This window comes from Aristolochia californica, unplaced genomic scaffold (genome assembly GCF_029961685.1).
Source record: "Aristolochia californica isolate CCGP_79_NKW_82.1479 unplaced genomic scaffold, dmAriCali1.0.hap1 SCAF_12, whole genome shotgun sequence".
Classification (NCBI taxonomy): Eukaryota; Viridiplantae; Streptophyta; class Magnoliopsida; order Piperales; family Aristolochiaceae; genus Aristolochia; species Aristolochia californica.
Window position 1 is genome coordinate 29,841,001 of NW_027181793.1, and position 15,092 is coordinate 29,856,092.

Here is a 15,092-nt window from a genome sequence, read left to right on the forward strand (position 1 = left end):
GCGATTCTGAGATCTATGATGCTCGATTTTGATTACTGGTAGGACCAGTTGGTCGAGCTATTTTAGGCTTAGCTCGATGTGCCACCATTGCAGATAACTCAACACGATCAACTTCACCATTTAAAGTAGTTTTGCGAATAGAGTCACGATGTATGTAAGCATAGGCTTTTTCAAGATCCAATATTGGGTCCTTTATGAGAATCTCGCCTCGGATTTGTTCGAATTTTGCATCCAATCCGTTTAAGAAAATATGTACACGCAATCTTTCAACAAATTTTCTATAGGTGATCACATCATCAGGATATTTCATTATAATTTTGTCACGATGATTAAGTTATTTGAAAATTTTCACAAGATCACCATAATACGTTGATAGAGGGTGACCAGTCTGTTCGGTGGAGAGCTCTCTAATTCAATGAAAAAGTTGTGATTCATCTGACCCATCATAGAAAGTTTTGGCTAGAGCATTCCATATTTCACGTGCAAGGCATAGTCGAATATAGCGTTTCATAATATCCGGTGACATAGAGGTTATCAACCACCCCCTGACCTTTTGATTTTCAACATACCACTTCGTATATGAAGTCTCAGTTTCTTGTGGGAGTGGTGTTTTTCCCATAATATATTCAAGCTTCTCACGTCTTGCAATTTGCATCTCCATGATATGGGACCATACACCGTAGTTTATTTTTGTAAGAATGACGCTGGTTGTAAGACCAAAGTTTTTTGGATTGAACATAAATAATCGATGTTGGTTCCTTCGACATGATGCAATAAGACAGGTAGTGAAAAAAATAAAATAAACACCCAAAAAATACTGGTCAGGTCCGCTTCCTGCCGCTGGGTTGATCTTGTTTGAGTCTCTGATTCTCGCCCGGTCCGCTTCCTACCTCTGGGTTTACTCAATTTGGGTCTCTGATTCTGATTCGGTCCGAGTCCGGGTCACTCGGTAGAATAATCAAAACACAAGACCTAAGTTAAGCGAAAGCGATTTAATTTTTTTTCGTACCTTCGTCTTCTTTGTCGAGACACTGGTGTGGTTTGCTGGAAGGCCGAGCGGTGGCTCAGCTGCATTCGTCGGCAACATTTAGAAATTCTGTCGGAGTGGGGTGACGACGATTCTATTCACCACGACGATAGAGAAGACTCAGAAAGCTTACGGTAGCTTATTCTTCTCCGTTGAGGTGGTGTGGTTTGCTGGAAGGCTGAGAGGTGGTTCGGCTATAGTCGTCAACGACGTTTGAAAGTTCCGCTAGAGTAGGGTGACGATGGCGACGAAGGAGATGAATACGGGAGCACTACTGAACAATGTTGTTCATAGCGACTACAGAGTAGAAAACAAAGAGTTATTGCACTGTTCTTCAACGATTCGAAGGAGAAGAAAAAAAAGAATTTTTCCACTATGATACCAAGTCGAAAATAAGATTTCAACTCGTGTTGTATTGTTATTCACATCGTCTCGCTTAAATAGTCATTTTACAGATTATAATAATCTACACATGAATAATTTGAGAGTGATTACAGAATATTTAGAAGAAGAAATGAATATTTATTCTATATAAGGAAAAAATCTCAATAATTTGCCCAAATCATGAAATTTTGAAATATGACCAAATCTTGATACATACACATGACACATGACACAAACAATACATTACTGCTAATTGTTGAGAACCAAGGCAATTGTTATATGTCACATGAATCATCATCCAAATTATAAAGAAATTCTTTACTAAAGTTTAATATTCAATAGGCTCCACATTATCAAGTCTGCGGATTGACAAAAGCCCGGGAATATTCAAAACGGTTATGCAGCAAGAAAATGAGTAAAAAGGGAATCTCTCCCAGAAAGGTGCCTGGAGACCCTTTCGTTTTCTAACTAAGAGAATCTGTAAAGCCCTAGATCAAGTCTCACGCGCGCTCCCTACATGAAACAAAGTAATGCCCGGAACTCAAACCGGTTATAAACTAGAGAAAAGGGCGCTATTAGACGGCTTTCGGGTCCGCGTTCTTCCCTCTTTCGTTGTTTGCCCGTAGCCCCGACTCCGCTCCCGGCTCCCTCTCTCGCCTCCCTCGCGTTTTTAGCTCCAAAAAATCCCTCCCGCGTGCTTCCATTTCTCGCTTGCTGCACCACTTCCAAGCTTCCTTCTTTGGTTTCCTACGATGGATTTGATGAGTCACTAGAAGGGATTGCGGTGCTCTTGCGTTTGGCCATTCGTTGCTGCCGATCGTGAGGAGGCGTTTAGTTTCTCCGGCGGCGCGTTTAACCGGGGTTTCATCTAAGTTGAGCTTCTTCTTTGGAAAAAAAGGGCTTTCGTTTAGATAAATCAGGCAATGGACTACGATCCTTCAGACAGCAGCGGTTAGTTTCTTCTCTACGTTTCCCTTATTTGGTGCGAATTCGCTCATCTTGGTTCTTTGGTGTTTCACTTTGGTTCACAGTGCGGGAATTCATTCGGCATTCTTGTTTAAAGAAAAAAATTTATCCAAGGAAGCACTGAACGTATTTTGGCGAGTCTTTGTAATGAAGGAGAAAGGATTAGGGTTTTAACATTAGTTTCGTAGTAATCTAATTTAGGGTTCTTGGCTTGACCACCCTTTCTCTCGATTACCGCTTGACTGACCTGATTGCGGTACAGTTGCTTTTGTTCTAAAAACATGATGTTCTCTTATTTTGCCTGCGTCATTATGCTCGTAAGCTCAAACCAGACGGAGGGCTGGTCTCATGCAGGTAGGAAAGTTACGGTGTTCGTTGAAAGTGGCTATTCCTGAAAATAAAGAAGCAGTTCTGTGGTCCCTCACTGCGTTCATTGTGGTTAGGCTTATTCCTTCAATTGAAAATTTCGTTGGGGAACTGCCATATTGTCTCCAAGTCCTCCCTTTTCTCTTTATCAACCATTACAGCTGGAAGTGTAAAATTTTCGCACTTTCATTCTTTGAGTCAGTGATCACTTCTAATGATGACTGAATGTGATTATATTTAATAATTTTTTTATTAGCCATTTATTTACTTTGGTGATTATTTAGTTTGATGCTGTAGAAGTTTTTGACCTTTACGGGCGGTTTCCTATATAGAGGAAATTGGAGTTCCCTTTTGTGCTCCTTGTTCTGAGTATATTCTCTTTAATGTTGACATTCATATTTAAACATTGGTGAGCATCGAGCAGTTCCTTAAATGTTGTTTATCTTTTCAGTTTGGAGAAAGTGAGTAGAGTTGTTAAAATTGCCAAAATTTTGAAAGTACCAACACATTATTTAAATTTTTTTTTTTAGATGATTTTTTGGATAATTTGATTTCTGGCAAGACATTTGTACCCTTTCTTTGATTGTTTTTAAAGTCAATCACCTTCCATTCATTGGACATTCAAATGGAAATGTGTATATTGTTTTCTACGTCCTTCTCTTGTTGATAGATTGCAACAGATAATGGTAGTTGCACAGGCATTCATATACTTCACATCAGAAGTTGATATACTGAATGTGGGGATGGTGTCCTTATCTTGCCGGAGATGAAATCTGTGAATCCTCTCTGCTGGAATTGTTTGCTGCAAGTCCTTCCAGATGAATGATTAACAGATTGAGAAAACTGAAAGCGTCTGGAATAATGAGTGGAATATACTAATTGATGAATTGTAGACTCAGTTTTAGTTATTTACGTGATCTGAATTATCCATGTGCTCTTTTCAATCTTTCTGCAGGAACCGATGATGACCTGCCCCCATCACATCAAAACAGAGTTGCCAGAGGGGGTCGTGTTGCTGGAAATGGAAGAACTGCAATTGCAGGTAGTCTTCCATATAACCCAAGGGTACATGCTGATATGGAGACACAGATTCACCGGCTTGAGCAAGAAGCTTATAGCTCAGTTTTGCGTGCTTTTAAAGCCCAATCTGATGCCATTACCTGGGTATCCATCTATGCATCCACCAACTTTTTGTTTCTTTCAATGGATTTCCTCAATGATGTGTGCTATTTTTTAAATTTCAGCTTCTAAACAGATTTTTTCTCACTCAGGAAAAAGAAAGTTTGATAACAGAACTTCGGAAGGAGCTCAGAGTATCTGATGAAGAACACAGAGAGCTTCTTGGGAGGGTTAATGCGGATGATATTATTCGGAGGATAAGGTTCATCTGGATATCTTTTAGTTGAAGTTTACAGCTTTTCTAAACCTAGAAAATTTGAAATTCTTTTTTATAGAACTTATATGGAGAATATTTTTTAATCTCTGAGTGTGTTAAATTTCTTCTGTTGTTAGGGAGTGGAGACAGTCAGGAGGGATGCAGTCTGCCTTGCTCAGTACTTCTCAACCTGCTCATGATGCATTACCCAGTCCAACTGTGTCTGCATCTCGAAAAAAACAGAAAACATCTCAATCTGTCCCTCCCCCTCTTTCAATGGGAGCACCTTCCCCTTCTTTGCATCAACAAACAATTGGTGGTCCCATGCAACCATCGTCATCGATGGCTAAAAGAGGAGCTGCAGTAGGAGCTAGGGGCAAGAAACCAAAATCAGTAAGTTTAAAATGTTTGAAAAGAAGGCATGCTTTACCATGCTTAAGAAGTAACTTGCCTTTGTCTTTTGCTTTTCTTCTTTTACAGGGTCCGCCTTTGGCTGGTGTATCTTCTTTGAAATATCCAGCTGCAGGTCCTACCGGGATTGGTCAGGTAGCAAATCGGGGTTCATCTGGTGCACTTGCTGCAAATGAACCAAATGAAGCATCACCTTTTGATCCACTTGTTGGTCGAAAAGTGATGACACGTTGGCCTGAAGATAACAGTTTCTATGATGCAGTAATTACTGACTATGACCCTGTGAAGGTACCGGATTGTTGTTATTTGAGGTTCTCTTGTAGTTTCAACTTAAGCATAGCCTGGTGCTGATGGTGCCTCTATGAATCACTGTCAGGGCCTACATGCTCTTGTTTATGATATGAATACAGCAAATGAGACATGGGAGTGGGTCAATCTCAAAGAGGTACTATATTTGTAAAATTTTCCAAACCAAATGCATCTCTGGTGTTATACTTTTTCCTGTCATTTATGAAGATTGAGGCTCATCAATGAAAATCACCGCTGCTTCATAAGAAATTTGAGGATTGATTATCTAAAAACTATGCTAGAAACAGATAAAAGAAATTGCTGAATCCCTGTGGATGTATGCTATGACAAGCAATGATTGTGTTGTTTTTGTGTCATATTCGGCTTGGTCAAAAGTTATGGTCATGATAATTATGGCCTGTCTATTTGTCTTTGGTACTTTTTTTTTTTTTGGATTTATTTTTATGTAATCCCTTTCCTTTTAACTGCTCCAGGAGGACTTTTGTGGTGTGATTGATAATTTTTTCCCTTCCCAGTGGAGTTTTAATGTAATTTTTCTGTTATCTCATGAGGGTGGTGCCATGCAATGGAACTTTCTGCTAGTATAGTACATAATTTTACTAGGTCTGACCTTGACCTAGATCTCAATCCGTTGTTTAAGAAGCCAATGCGACATGGAGTGAAAGTATTAGGCAAGTTTTTGTCAATTACCAATATCAATTGTTCTAATGCAGCCCCTATGTTATTTTAAGTTGGATATGTATATCATCACCCAATGGGAACGATCTTTTGGCCTGGTAAGTGGATCTTGTCAGTCATCCTAATTAGAATGAGATATTCCTATGTGATATCATGTTAATGGTCTGAAATCAAAGTGATCTCTTTTAGGACTTGAATCCTTAAAATGGATCTGCATTGGCCTAACTTCAGACCTATGTCAAGTTTTAAACTCATGAAAACACAAAGTCACTAGACAATGCTAACAAGTTGCTTCTTGTCAGATTAAATTTCTCTAATTTTCTACTCTATTTATGGTTAGATTCCGGATGAAATGGAGATGGTCACCTTAGCGTTTGCCTCTGGATTTTGTTAAGATTAACCTTTTTCTCCTAGGAAAAGGATTAACACTAATTGAATATTTACAGTAGAAAGACTTTTTGGACTATAATTTCTAAGTTTATCTGCATATTCATCTATTGAGATGACCTACAAAGTAATAGGTTTTCTTTGAATTTTTTAGACCTTATTGAGTTACTCTGACATTTTTTTACTTGTTTATCCTTCTGGCCATGGATGTGACTGCATTCTGTTAGTTGCACCATCCCTTTTCTCAGGAAAGTCATACTATGTATAAGATCGCCTCTTATTTTATTCTATATTAAAGCAATGTCAATATCTTGACTGCATGATTTAAAAAGGATTTTTTTTTTTATAAAAGCTAGATGGATTTTAACAATATACCCCATAGTATTTTTTAATAGAAATTGTAGAATGGTGAGAATGAAATTCAAACTATCAAATCTAAATTTAATGCTAAATTAGACTATGCATGTTCTTATATAGAATTGAATTATATTCCTGATTTCCCACATAAAAAGCTATCTCGTGATTTTAAGTTATTATATGTATGACATTAATTGAAAATTTAACCCTGTCCATATCCTTCTTTGGGTAATTTGGGAGAGCTGGATTTATGAAGTGGTAAAGTTTAGAAAGGCACTAAAGTTGGACACACAAGTGGGTTTCAGTTAGGATTTCCAAAACAGATGTGGGATAGAAGTTAATGGTTTTTGGATTTTGAGGTTCTTCAATATTAGGAAATTTTGTAGCCTGGGTAGCAAGGACTGAATTTCAACTTGTTTTCAAGTCTGAAGCAAAAATTAACCCTGACTTCGGATTGTTGGCTTGCAACATAGAACTCTGTGACATTATATGAGTACTGGTCCATGATTACTCTTGGATGGAATTTAATAATTACTCTTAGATGAAAAAGGTATTTCATAAAAATAATACTGAATTTACATATGGTGGAAAGAATGTTTCCTTTTACCTTTTCCCAATTCATGTTTGAGTTCTACTTCTTATCTTGTGAGAGCTTTATATATATTTTCACTTCATGCAATTTAGAGAAAGGGAAAGAAACAGAGAATTGTCGGCCATTATTTTGGTTTGGGAATTGGTCCAGACCTTCCTGGACATGAAGATCTGTTTGTATCCGTGTTGGCATTTTTTACCATTGGTTAAGCTGGATGAAATGATTATGCTGAGAGTTGAGATCATGGGTAGGCATCACACCAAGATATATCCCGATACATCTTGGATTTTGGGTGGGGAGCATGACTTAAAAATACTGGAGACAGCTTTAAATTTTTTTGTGGCCATCAAGGAGCGGTATGAAGTGGAGGTCTTATTTTTACATGTTCTCTGTAACACCTCCCTCTTACACCAACGTCCCTGTAACTGTGTAGTGTCCAATAGTATAAACTAGAGAATGTTACTTGAGGCATCTTTGATGTTCAAAATGCACAACATCCAAGTTGTGTGGATTGTTGGGAAATCCGATATGTTATGGATTTTCCCACCCTTTGCTTGAGGTTTTGATTCTGAAGGAATATTTACTAGTTACTGAGCTTAACGATGTTGTTGCTTCCATAGTTGCAGCTATCATAGTCATTGTCTTATTTCAGTAGACCCCACTTTGGAGCTTGTTATAATTTCATCTAAAATCAGGTTTTATGAAATGGGTGTGGTGAGATTGAGGTCATGATTGACAGAAACAATACTAGTTAATAAGTTATCATTGTTATTCACATGGTAATCTAATCTAGAAGAGGGGCTGCTTTGCTGCCTAGGAATCCGAGCCAGAAAGGCCCTTCCTGCTTCTTTATAATCAGGGTTTAAGTGAAAATTTACAAAATGACAAAAATACCCTTCAATGTTCAAAATTATATATTTCATAAAATACATGTCTAAATTGAATGAAAATATAATTAGAGATAAAATAAGACATTCTCTATCTCATAGCCATACTATAAGAAAAAAATGTAATATAGAAAATATAGGAAATGACCAAAATACCCCTGAACTTGTATTTTAACACTCCCCCTCAAGCTAGAAAGTAGATATCAAACAATCCCGGCTTGTCACTAAAGGATACATGTTCACGTCTCCCCAAAGGCTTGGTAAATATATATCCCAACTAGTCTGAAGATATTACATAAGGAGTTACCACCTTCCCTTGCATAATTGCATCTCTAATAAAGTGACAGTCAACCTCTATATGTTTCGTTCTCTCATGGAATACAAGGTTGTTGACAATAAAAATGGTTGCCTGGTTATCACAATTCATAACCATACAATCCGGTAACGAAAAAGCAAACTCAAGAAGTACAGACTTAATCCACATAAGCTCACTAACTGTATGAGCCATTGCTCGATTCTCGGCTTCTGCACTGGACCTAGCCACAACTGTCTGTTTCTTACTTTTTTAGCTTACTAGGTTGTCTCCAACAAAACAACAATAGCCTGATATAGAACGTCTATCCATCTTACACTCAACATAATCGGCATCAGAATACCCAAGTACATCAATTTTCCCATTCTGAGAATACAGAAGACCTTTTTCAAGTGCACCCTTCAAGTACTTCAAAATCCTCTTGAGTAGTTTCTAAATGGACATTTTGAGGATTTTCCATGAACTAGCTCACAACTCCCACAACTAATGAGATATTGGGCCTGGTAATTGTAGCATAGATCAACTTACCTACTAACCATCGGTATTGAGTTTTATCCTTTGAGCGTAGGACCTGGGTGTCATGTAGATTATGATTAACTTCCATGGGGGTGTCTATGGGTTTAGCACCTAATAAACCATACTCCTGTAACATATCCAATATATATTTTCTCTGAAAAAGAACAATTCCTTGCTTGTTACAAGCGACTTCAATGCCAAGGAAGTACTTGAGAGAGCCCAAATTCTTTGTCTGAAAAATGTGTGGCCAGATATTGTTTAACTTCTGTAATACCATCAAGATCATCACCAAATAACACAATGTCATCTACGTAGACAACCAAAACCACTATACCGGTCTTCCTTTTAAGTAGGAACATAGAATGATCACAATGGCTCCTATAGAACCCAAACTGTAGTACCACATCACTAAACTTTTCAAACCAGGTCCGTGGGCTCTGTTTAAGTCCATAAATAGCCTTCTGCAGCTTACACACCTTTTCTGTCTCCTCCTGAGCAACATACCCCAGAGGTTGCTCCATATACACTTCTTCATGTAGATCACCTTATAGAAAGACATTTTTCACATCGAGTTGAAAGAGAGGTTAACCCTTATTAACAGCCATAGATATTAAGATATGTAACAAAGTAACTTCGCCACAGGAGAGAATGTCTCAAAGACATCAACTCCAAAAGTTTGCGTATACCCTTTCGCTACCAACCGAGCTTTGTACCGTTCAATAGAGCCATCAACATTATATTTGATAGTATAAACCCAATGACGCCCCACAATAGTTGCTCCTACAGGTGGATCACATAGACGCCATGTTCCCTGAGACACCAAAACACTCATCTCATCATCCATAGCTTGTTTCCATTCTGGAGAGCACAAGGCTTCTTGCACTGAATGAGGTATATGGGAAGTAGACAATGACATAACAAAGGACTTGAAGGATGGGGACAAAAAATCAAGAGACATATTTGGATATCGGATGAGAAATACAAGATCGTTTACCTTTTCGTAGACTAATAGGCAGGTCCAAATCAGAGACAATAGGATCTGCAGGCAGTGAGGAAGCTGATGGATCATGAGAAGAGAGCTTTGTAGAGGTAACTGTTGGAGGCACTACAAGAGTACGAGAGCTACGAATGTAAACATGAAGAGGCAATGAAGAACTTGATGATGCTGGTACTTCCAAAACTACAACAGGAACAAGACTGTTTGAAGGAGATTCAGGTGATAGAGGAAGCTCAATAGATGATGAAAAATATGAAGTGTGTTCAAAGAAGGTCACATTGGTTGACACATGTTTTCCATCAAACAGAATCATAACATTTGTACTCTTTTTGTCGACGAAAATATCCCAAAAAAAATACATATGACGGATTGAGGTGATAATTTATCGACCAAAGTTCCAAACATATGAACAAAACAGGTACATCCAAAAATACGAGAAACCACACCAAACGATATTATAATTAGGTTTTAAAACTTGAAGAGGAACGTGTCTACTCAAAACAGATGAGGGCATACGATAGCACGAAGCTAAAACGTATTTCCCCAAAAAGATTTAGGAACATCCATACGCAATAATAGTATCTTTGTAATCTCAAGGATATGTCTATTTTTACATTCGGCCACCCCATTTTGTTTTGGTGCATAAGGGCAGGATGTTTGATGGGTAATACCATGAGAAACACAAAATACTGAAAATTTATGGTTAAGATATTCCAAACCATTGTCAGTACGAAGTACGTGAATTCATGCATCAAATTGATTTTTTATTTCATTGAAAAAATTGAGGAATACATTCAATACTTCAGACTTCTCCCGTAGGAGATACATCTAAGTGACTCTATTGAAATCATCAATGAATGACACAAAATACTTAAAACCAAATGGGCTAGGAACCTGGCATGGACCCCATACAACTAATTCAAACAACTTGGTGCTTTGACTAAAAATAACTGGGAAACTAGAGCGATGATGCTTTCCCAGTTGACAAGATTCACAACACAATGAAATATCGGCAAAGAAAAAAAGACTGACGCAACTTAGCTGGTGATAGATGTCCCAAGTGCAGATGCCATAAGTACGAAGAACCTGCAGTAGTGACAGCTACATCTCGAGAAACGAATACATAATCCAACATGTAGAGCCCTCCCTTTTCATGTCTTGAACCAATCGTCTTCTTCGTCTGCAAGTCCTGGAAAACACAGGAAGTAGGATAAAAGGTTACTGAACAGTTTAAGAATTTAGTTATATGACTTGTAGACAAGAGATTAACTGGAAACTTTGGTACAAATAAAACAAAATCTAAGGATATTTGTGCAATAGTGTGAACTATACCCTCCCCTTGAATGGCAGGGTATAGAGTTGGCCCAGGTAGGTTTACCAAATTTGTCTCAGCAAGAAATATGATTAGTCATTCCACAATAAACACATTTCCTATCCCCTCGATCATTTTGGCCACGAACCTCTACCTCTATTATTACCACCATGAAACTGACCATCAAGCTTACCTGTAGAAGATTGAAGGTTTAGAGTAGTTGCTTTTGAGAGGGCTCCACCTGACTCATTCTTGTTTACAACTACACCTTCAGCTCGAAGGACTCTGTTAAAGGCTTGCTCAAGAGTGGTCACATCTTCATTGACCAACAACTGGGCTCTAATGGCATCATACTCTTGCCCCAAACCATCCAAAAACCGGGCTACTTGAATCTGATTTTCTTTCTTACAAAATGTCTTCAACATTCGTAGTAAAATGATGAAATGTATTTTTGGATGTACCTGTTTTGTTCATATGTTTGGAAGTTCGGTCGATAAGTTGTCACCTCGGTCTATCAAATGTATTTTTTTTTGGATATTCTCGTTGACAGAAAGGGTACAAATATTATAATCCTATTCGACGGAAAACACGTGTCAACCGATGTGACCTCCTTTGAACATACTCCATATTTTTCATTATTTACTGAGCTTCCTGTATCACCTAAATCTCCTTTAAATAGTCCTGTTCCTGTTGCAGTTTTGGATGTATCAGCGTCATCAAGTTCTTCATTGCCTCTTCATGTTTACAATCGTCGCTCTCGTACTCCTGCAGTACCTCTAATAGTTACCTCTACAGAGCTCTCTTCTCATGATCTGCTAACTTCCTCATTGTCTGAGCAGTACTGCAACTCAAAATTTGACCACTAAATCTGGATTCCATACTGTTGACCAACCAAGTCATTACTAAATTATCTTTTGCCACCCAATCTTTAGTACCGGGGGATCATCATTTATATATTTTGCCATTCTTCTGGCCCTCAAATACATCAAAACTGATCTAGACCAATTTACATAATTCGTTCCATTCAACCGGATCGTAGTTATTTGAATAGACTGAAAGAATTTCACATCTGAGCTCTCAGCAGTCCTCTGGACAGCAACCTGTGCGCTGGAATCAGTCAGTAAATATCACCAAATACCACAATTTAGTATATTAGAGTGTCAATTAACCAAAGGGAAACACTTTTCCCAAATTTTTATGTTTGCGTAGTCAAGTAGGCCCACACCGAATTCAATAAGGGCAATATAGCACCCAATTCATTCAATTTTGAACCAATAGTGATCAATTCCTGCAATTGAGACCATAAATCAATGAAAGGATGACCTAATTGCAAGAAATCAGGATGACGTAGGCTATATGGATGATGACGTAGGCATATTTGAGAAATTTCCTCAAATTGGGATCATCAAACAATTCTAAATCCAAACATTCAATCAAATAAAAGCAGTAATCATTTGCCAATAGACTAAGATAGGCAGAGAAAGGGAAAAAATGAAAATTTTACTCTACCAGTTCAGAAATCTGGGAAAAACCTTCGGAGATTGCTGAAAATGGAGAGAAAATCCACAAAATTGAAAGAAACTTGACCAAGACTTGTGTTACTGCTCTGATACCATGAAAAATAGGTGATTCGGGAGAAAATAGAGGAAATTTTTTTTTGGAAGAGGGGCAGCTTTGCTGCCTTGGAATCCGAGCCAGAGAAGCCTTTCCTGCTTCTTTATAATCAGGGTTTAAGTGAAAATTTACCAAAGGACAAAAATGCCCCTCAATACTCAAAATTATGTATCTCCTAAAATGCATGTCTAAATTGAATGAAAATTTAACTATGAGATAAAATAAGACATTCTTTATCTAATAACCATACTATAAGAGAAAAATGTAATATTGAAAATATAAGAAATGACCAAAATACGTTTGAATTTGTATTTTAACAGTATTAATGGAGCAGATCCAAATCTGAATGACTTGTAGCTTGCAAGTCATTCCAAGCTGGTTTTGCTTGAGTTGAGTGTCCTGCATTCATGAACAATTATGTTTTATCAGATACATGATAATGATGCTTGTATAATGGTAGTGCTAATTAAGTGGATCAAACTTAAAATTGCCAGACTTAGAAACCTGTCATGGTCTTTAACGATCTTGACTTGTGGAATTAGGTTAGCCCTGTAACCAGCACGGGTAATGTCATCCTGATCATATTTGAAGGTGCTTTGGACTTCATGCTATTGTCTTTTATATATATATTTTATTTTTTACTTTTATGAACGAACATCATAAATTTCTCTTTTTGTCAATTTATTTCAAACTTACAACTGTTTTGTCAATTTAGTTCGAACTTCAACTGTGTAGCAAGCACTATTTCATGCCAACAACAAAATTGATTATTGAACTTTTCTTTTGTTGCTTTTGTTGTTGAACAGAAACATATTAGGGTCTTGATCTTCAATTATTTGCTGATTGAAGTTCAAGCTACCAACGACTGTTACTTGACTGCTGAATTATATTTACTTGGTTTTTTTGAAGGGGTTGTTCTTGTAATTGTTGTTCTACTTGATATATTTGTAGATTTCTCCCGAGGACATAAGATGGGAAGGTGAGAATCCAGGTATTTCCCGTAGAGCAGGTCGGGGTGGGCCAGGGCGTGGTATAAAAAAGCCCATGGGGCGTGGAACACCTGTTCCTGGTGCAGGTAGAGGGAGAGGAGCACCAAAGGGTCAGTCAAAGAAAGATTTTCCTCCATCACAGAATGGCATCGGAAAGAAGAATGCAGATGATATTGAGATCCTACACACAGATACTTTAATAAAGGAGGTATGCTTTGACAATTTGACCATTTATTCACAAGGTAAAACATGTTAATCTCAACGATTGCCCATTATTTTTAGCAGGTGGAGAGAGTTTTTGGTGCTAGTCATCCCAATCCTCTCGAGATAGAGAAAGCAAAGAAAGCACTGAAAGTAAGCATTGATCTAGTTCCTGAAAGTTCTTGATCCTCTTGAGCTTTCAGTGTTCACACTTTCAGCTGTCCACAATTAAGCATTTTGGATTGCGTCGCAGGACCATGAACAATCCTTAATTGATGCAATTGCACGGCTAGCTGATGCTTCTGATGGTGAAAGCGGTAAATATTTTTAGGCCTCAAACTGTTTATTTGATATTTTCTGGCTTTCTAATCAAACTTATGATCTCCGGTTCTGTATATTGTATAGTGGATGGATGGATTAATTGTTTCCATCAATTATGGATGAAATCTGTGTTTTCTTGCTTGCTGTAAGGCCTTTTATCCCAAAGAACTTTTTGTGTTTAGAAGTGAAAAGTAAAATTTTAAATTCCATTGCTGAAAGTAAGTAATCGCTGCAACGCGTGTACTGTCTAACTGCCAGTAAGTTATTGAATTCTTCATCATTTCCCGGTGTTGCACCCAATAATTGTATTTTCAGTGAAAGTTTTGTGGACTGGCGTTGAAATATGACCAACATTATTATGTGGTGAAAAGAGAAAAGGGCCCTCTGGTCATGGGCATGAAGCCTCTGCTAAAAGCTCTTGTAATCCTTGACAGCAAGTTTTTGTTGATTTCTTTTTACCTTTTCTATGACATCCATTTGTCTCATGGAATGATTTATGATACTGGCTAACGTGGCCTGCCGCAGAAGAGGGTGACCACCCTTTTTCACACGGGCAATCGATGGATCGAGATCGAGGGTGGAGAAATCGTCAATATGGTGGTGGGTCCCAGCAGGCAGCATTCGATGATGATTTGGGTGGCGGGGGTGGATCGGAGGGTGAACGTATGGCTGTTGATGGCGGCCAGAAAGATGGAGAAGAAGCTGACGAAGACATCTGACACTGAAGAGTGACTCATAAAAACCCCTTCTGACCGTGTGGAACACCGTGCTTCAGTTGAATGTCCTTAATTGTACGGAGGTAGTCAGCTCCCCGCGCATGGTGGGAATGGTTGTGTAAAGTGTGAGATCCACGGGAATTGCCGAGCCCCATGTAAAATTATTTAGAATTCAAACATCCTGCGACAGTGTAAAGATTTTCCTGGAATAGGCTTCCTTTTAGAGCAGCTTCATAGTAGTTCTTTTTATCTTGTTTATCTGTGTTATGATATGTACTTTTTTGTTGATATGACAATCCATTAGTATCCTGGAACAGAGGCTTGATTTTTACAAAGATCATTATTCGCAGTTACCTGGTTTATGAATGGAAATA

The 15,092-nt window shown here is 38.0% G+C and overlaps 1 protein-coding gene across 2 annotated transcripts; it reads left to right on the forward strand.

Moving 5' to 3' along the window:
• Positions 1-1,959: 1,959 nt before the first annotated feature.
• On the forward strand, positions 1,960-15,069 carry LOC137945346 (protein EMSY-LIKE 3-like). Of its 2 annotated transcripts, none has more exons than XM_068791203.1 (10): positions 1,960-2,362; positions 3,699-3,907; positions 4,015-4,124; positions 4,256-4,511; positions 4,599-4,817; positions 4,906-4,974; positions 13,443-13,688; positions 13,763-13,834; positions 13,935-13,998; positions 14,528-15,069. In XM_068791203.1, exons 1-10 carry the CDS (start codon positions 2,335-2,337, stop codon positions 14,719-14,721), a joined length of 1,467 nt encoding a protein of 488 aa, XP_068647304.1. In that variant the 5' UTR covers positions 1,960-2,334; the 3' UTR covers positions 14,722-15,069. The 2 variants fall into 2 exon arrangements, with proteins under 2 accessions (XP_068647304.1, XP_068647305.1); XM_068791204.1 differs by having other exon boundaries at positions 1,962-2,362; positions 13,766-13,834.
• The last annotated feature ends 23 nt before the right edge of the window (positions 15,070-15,092 follow it).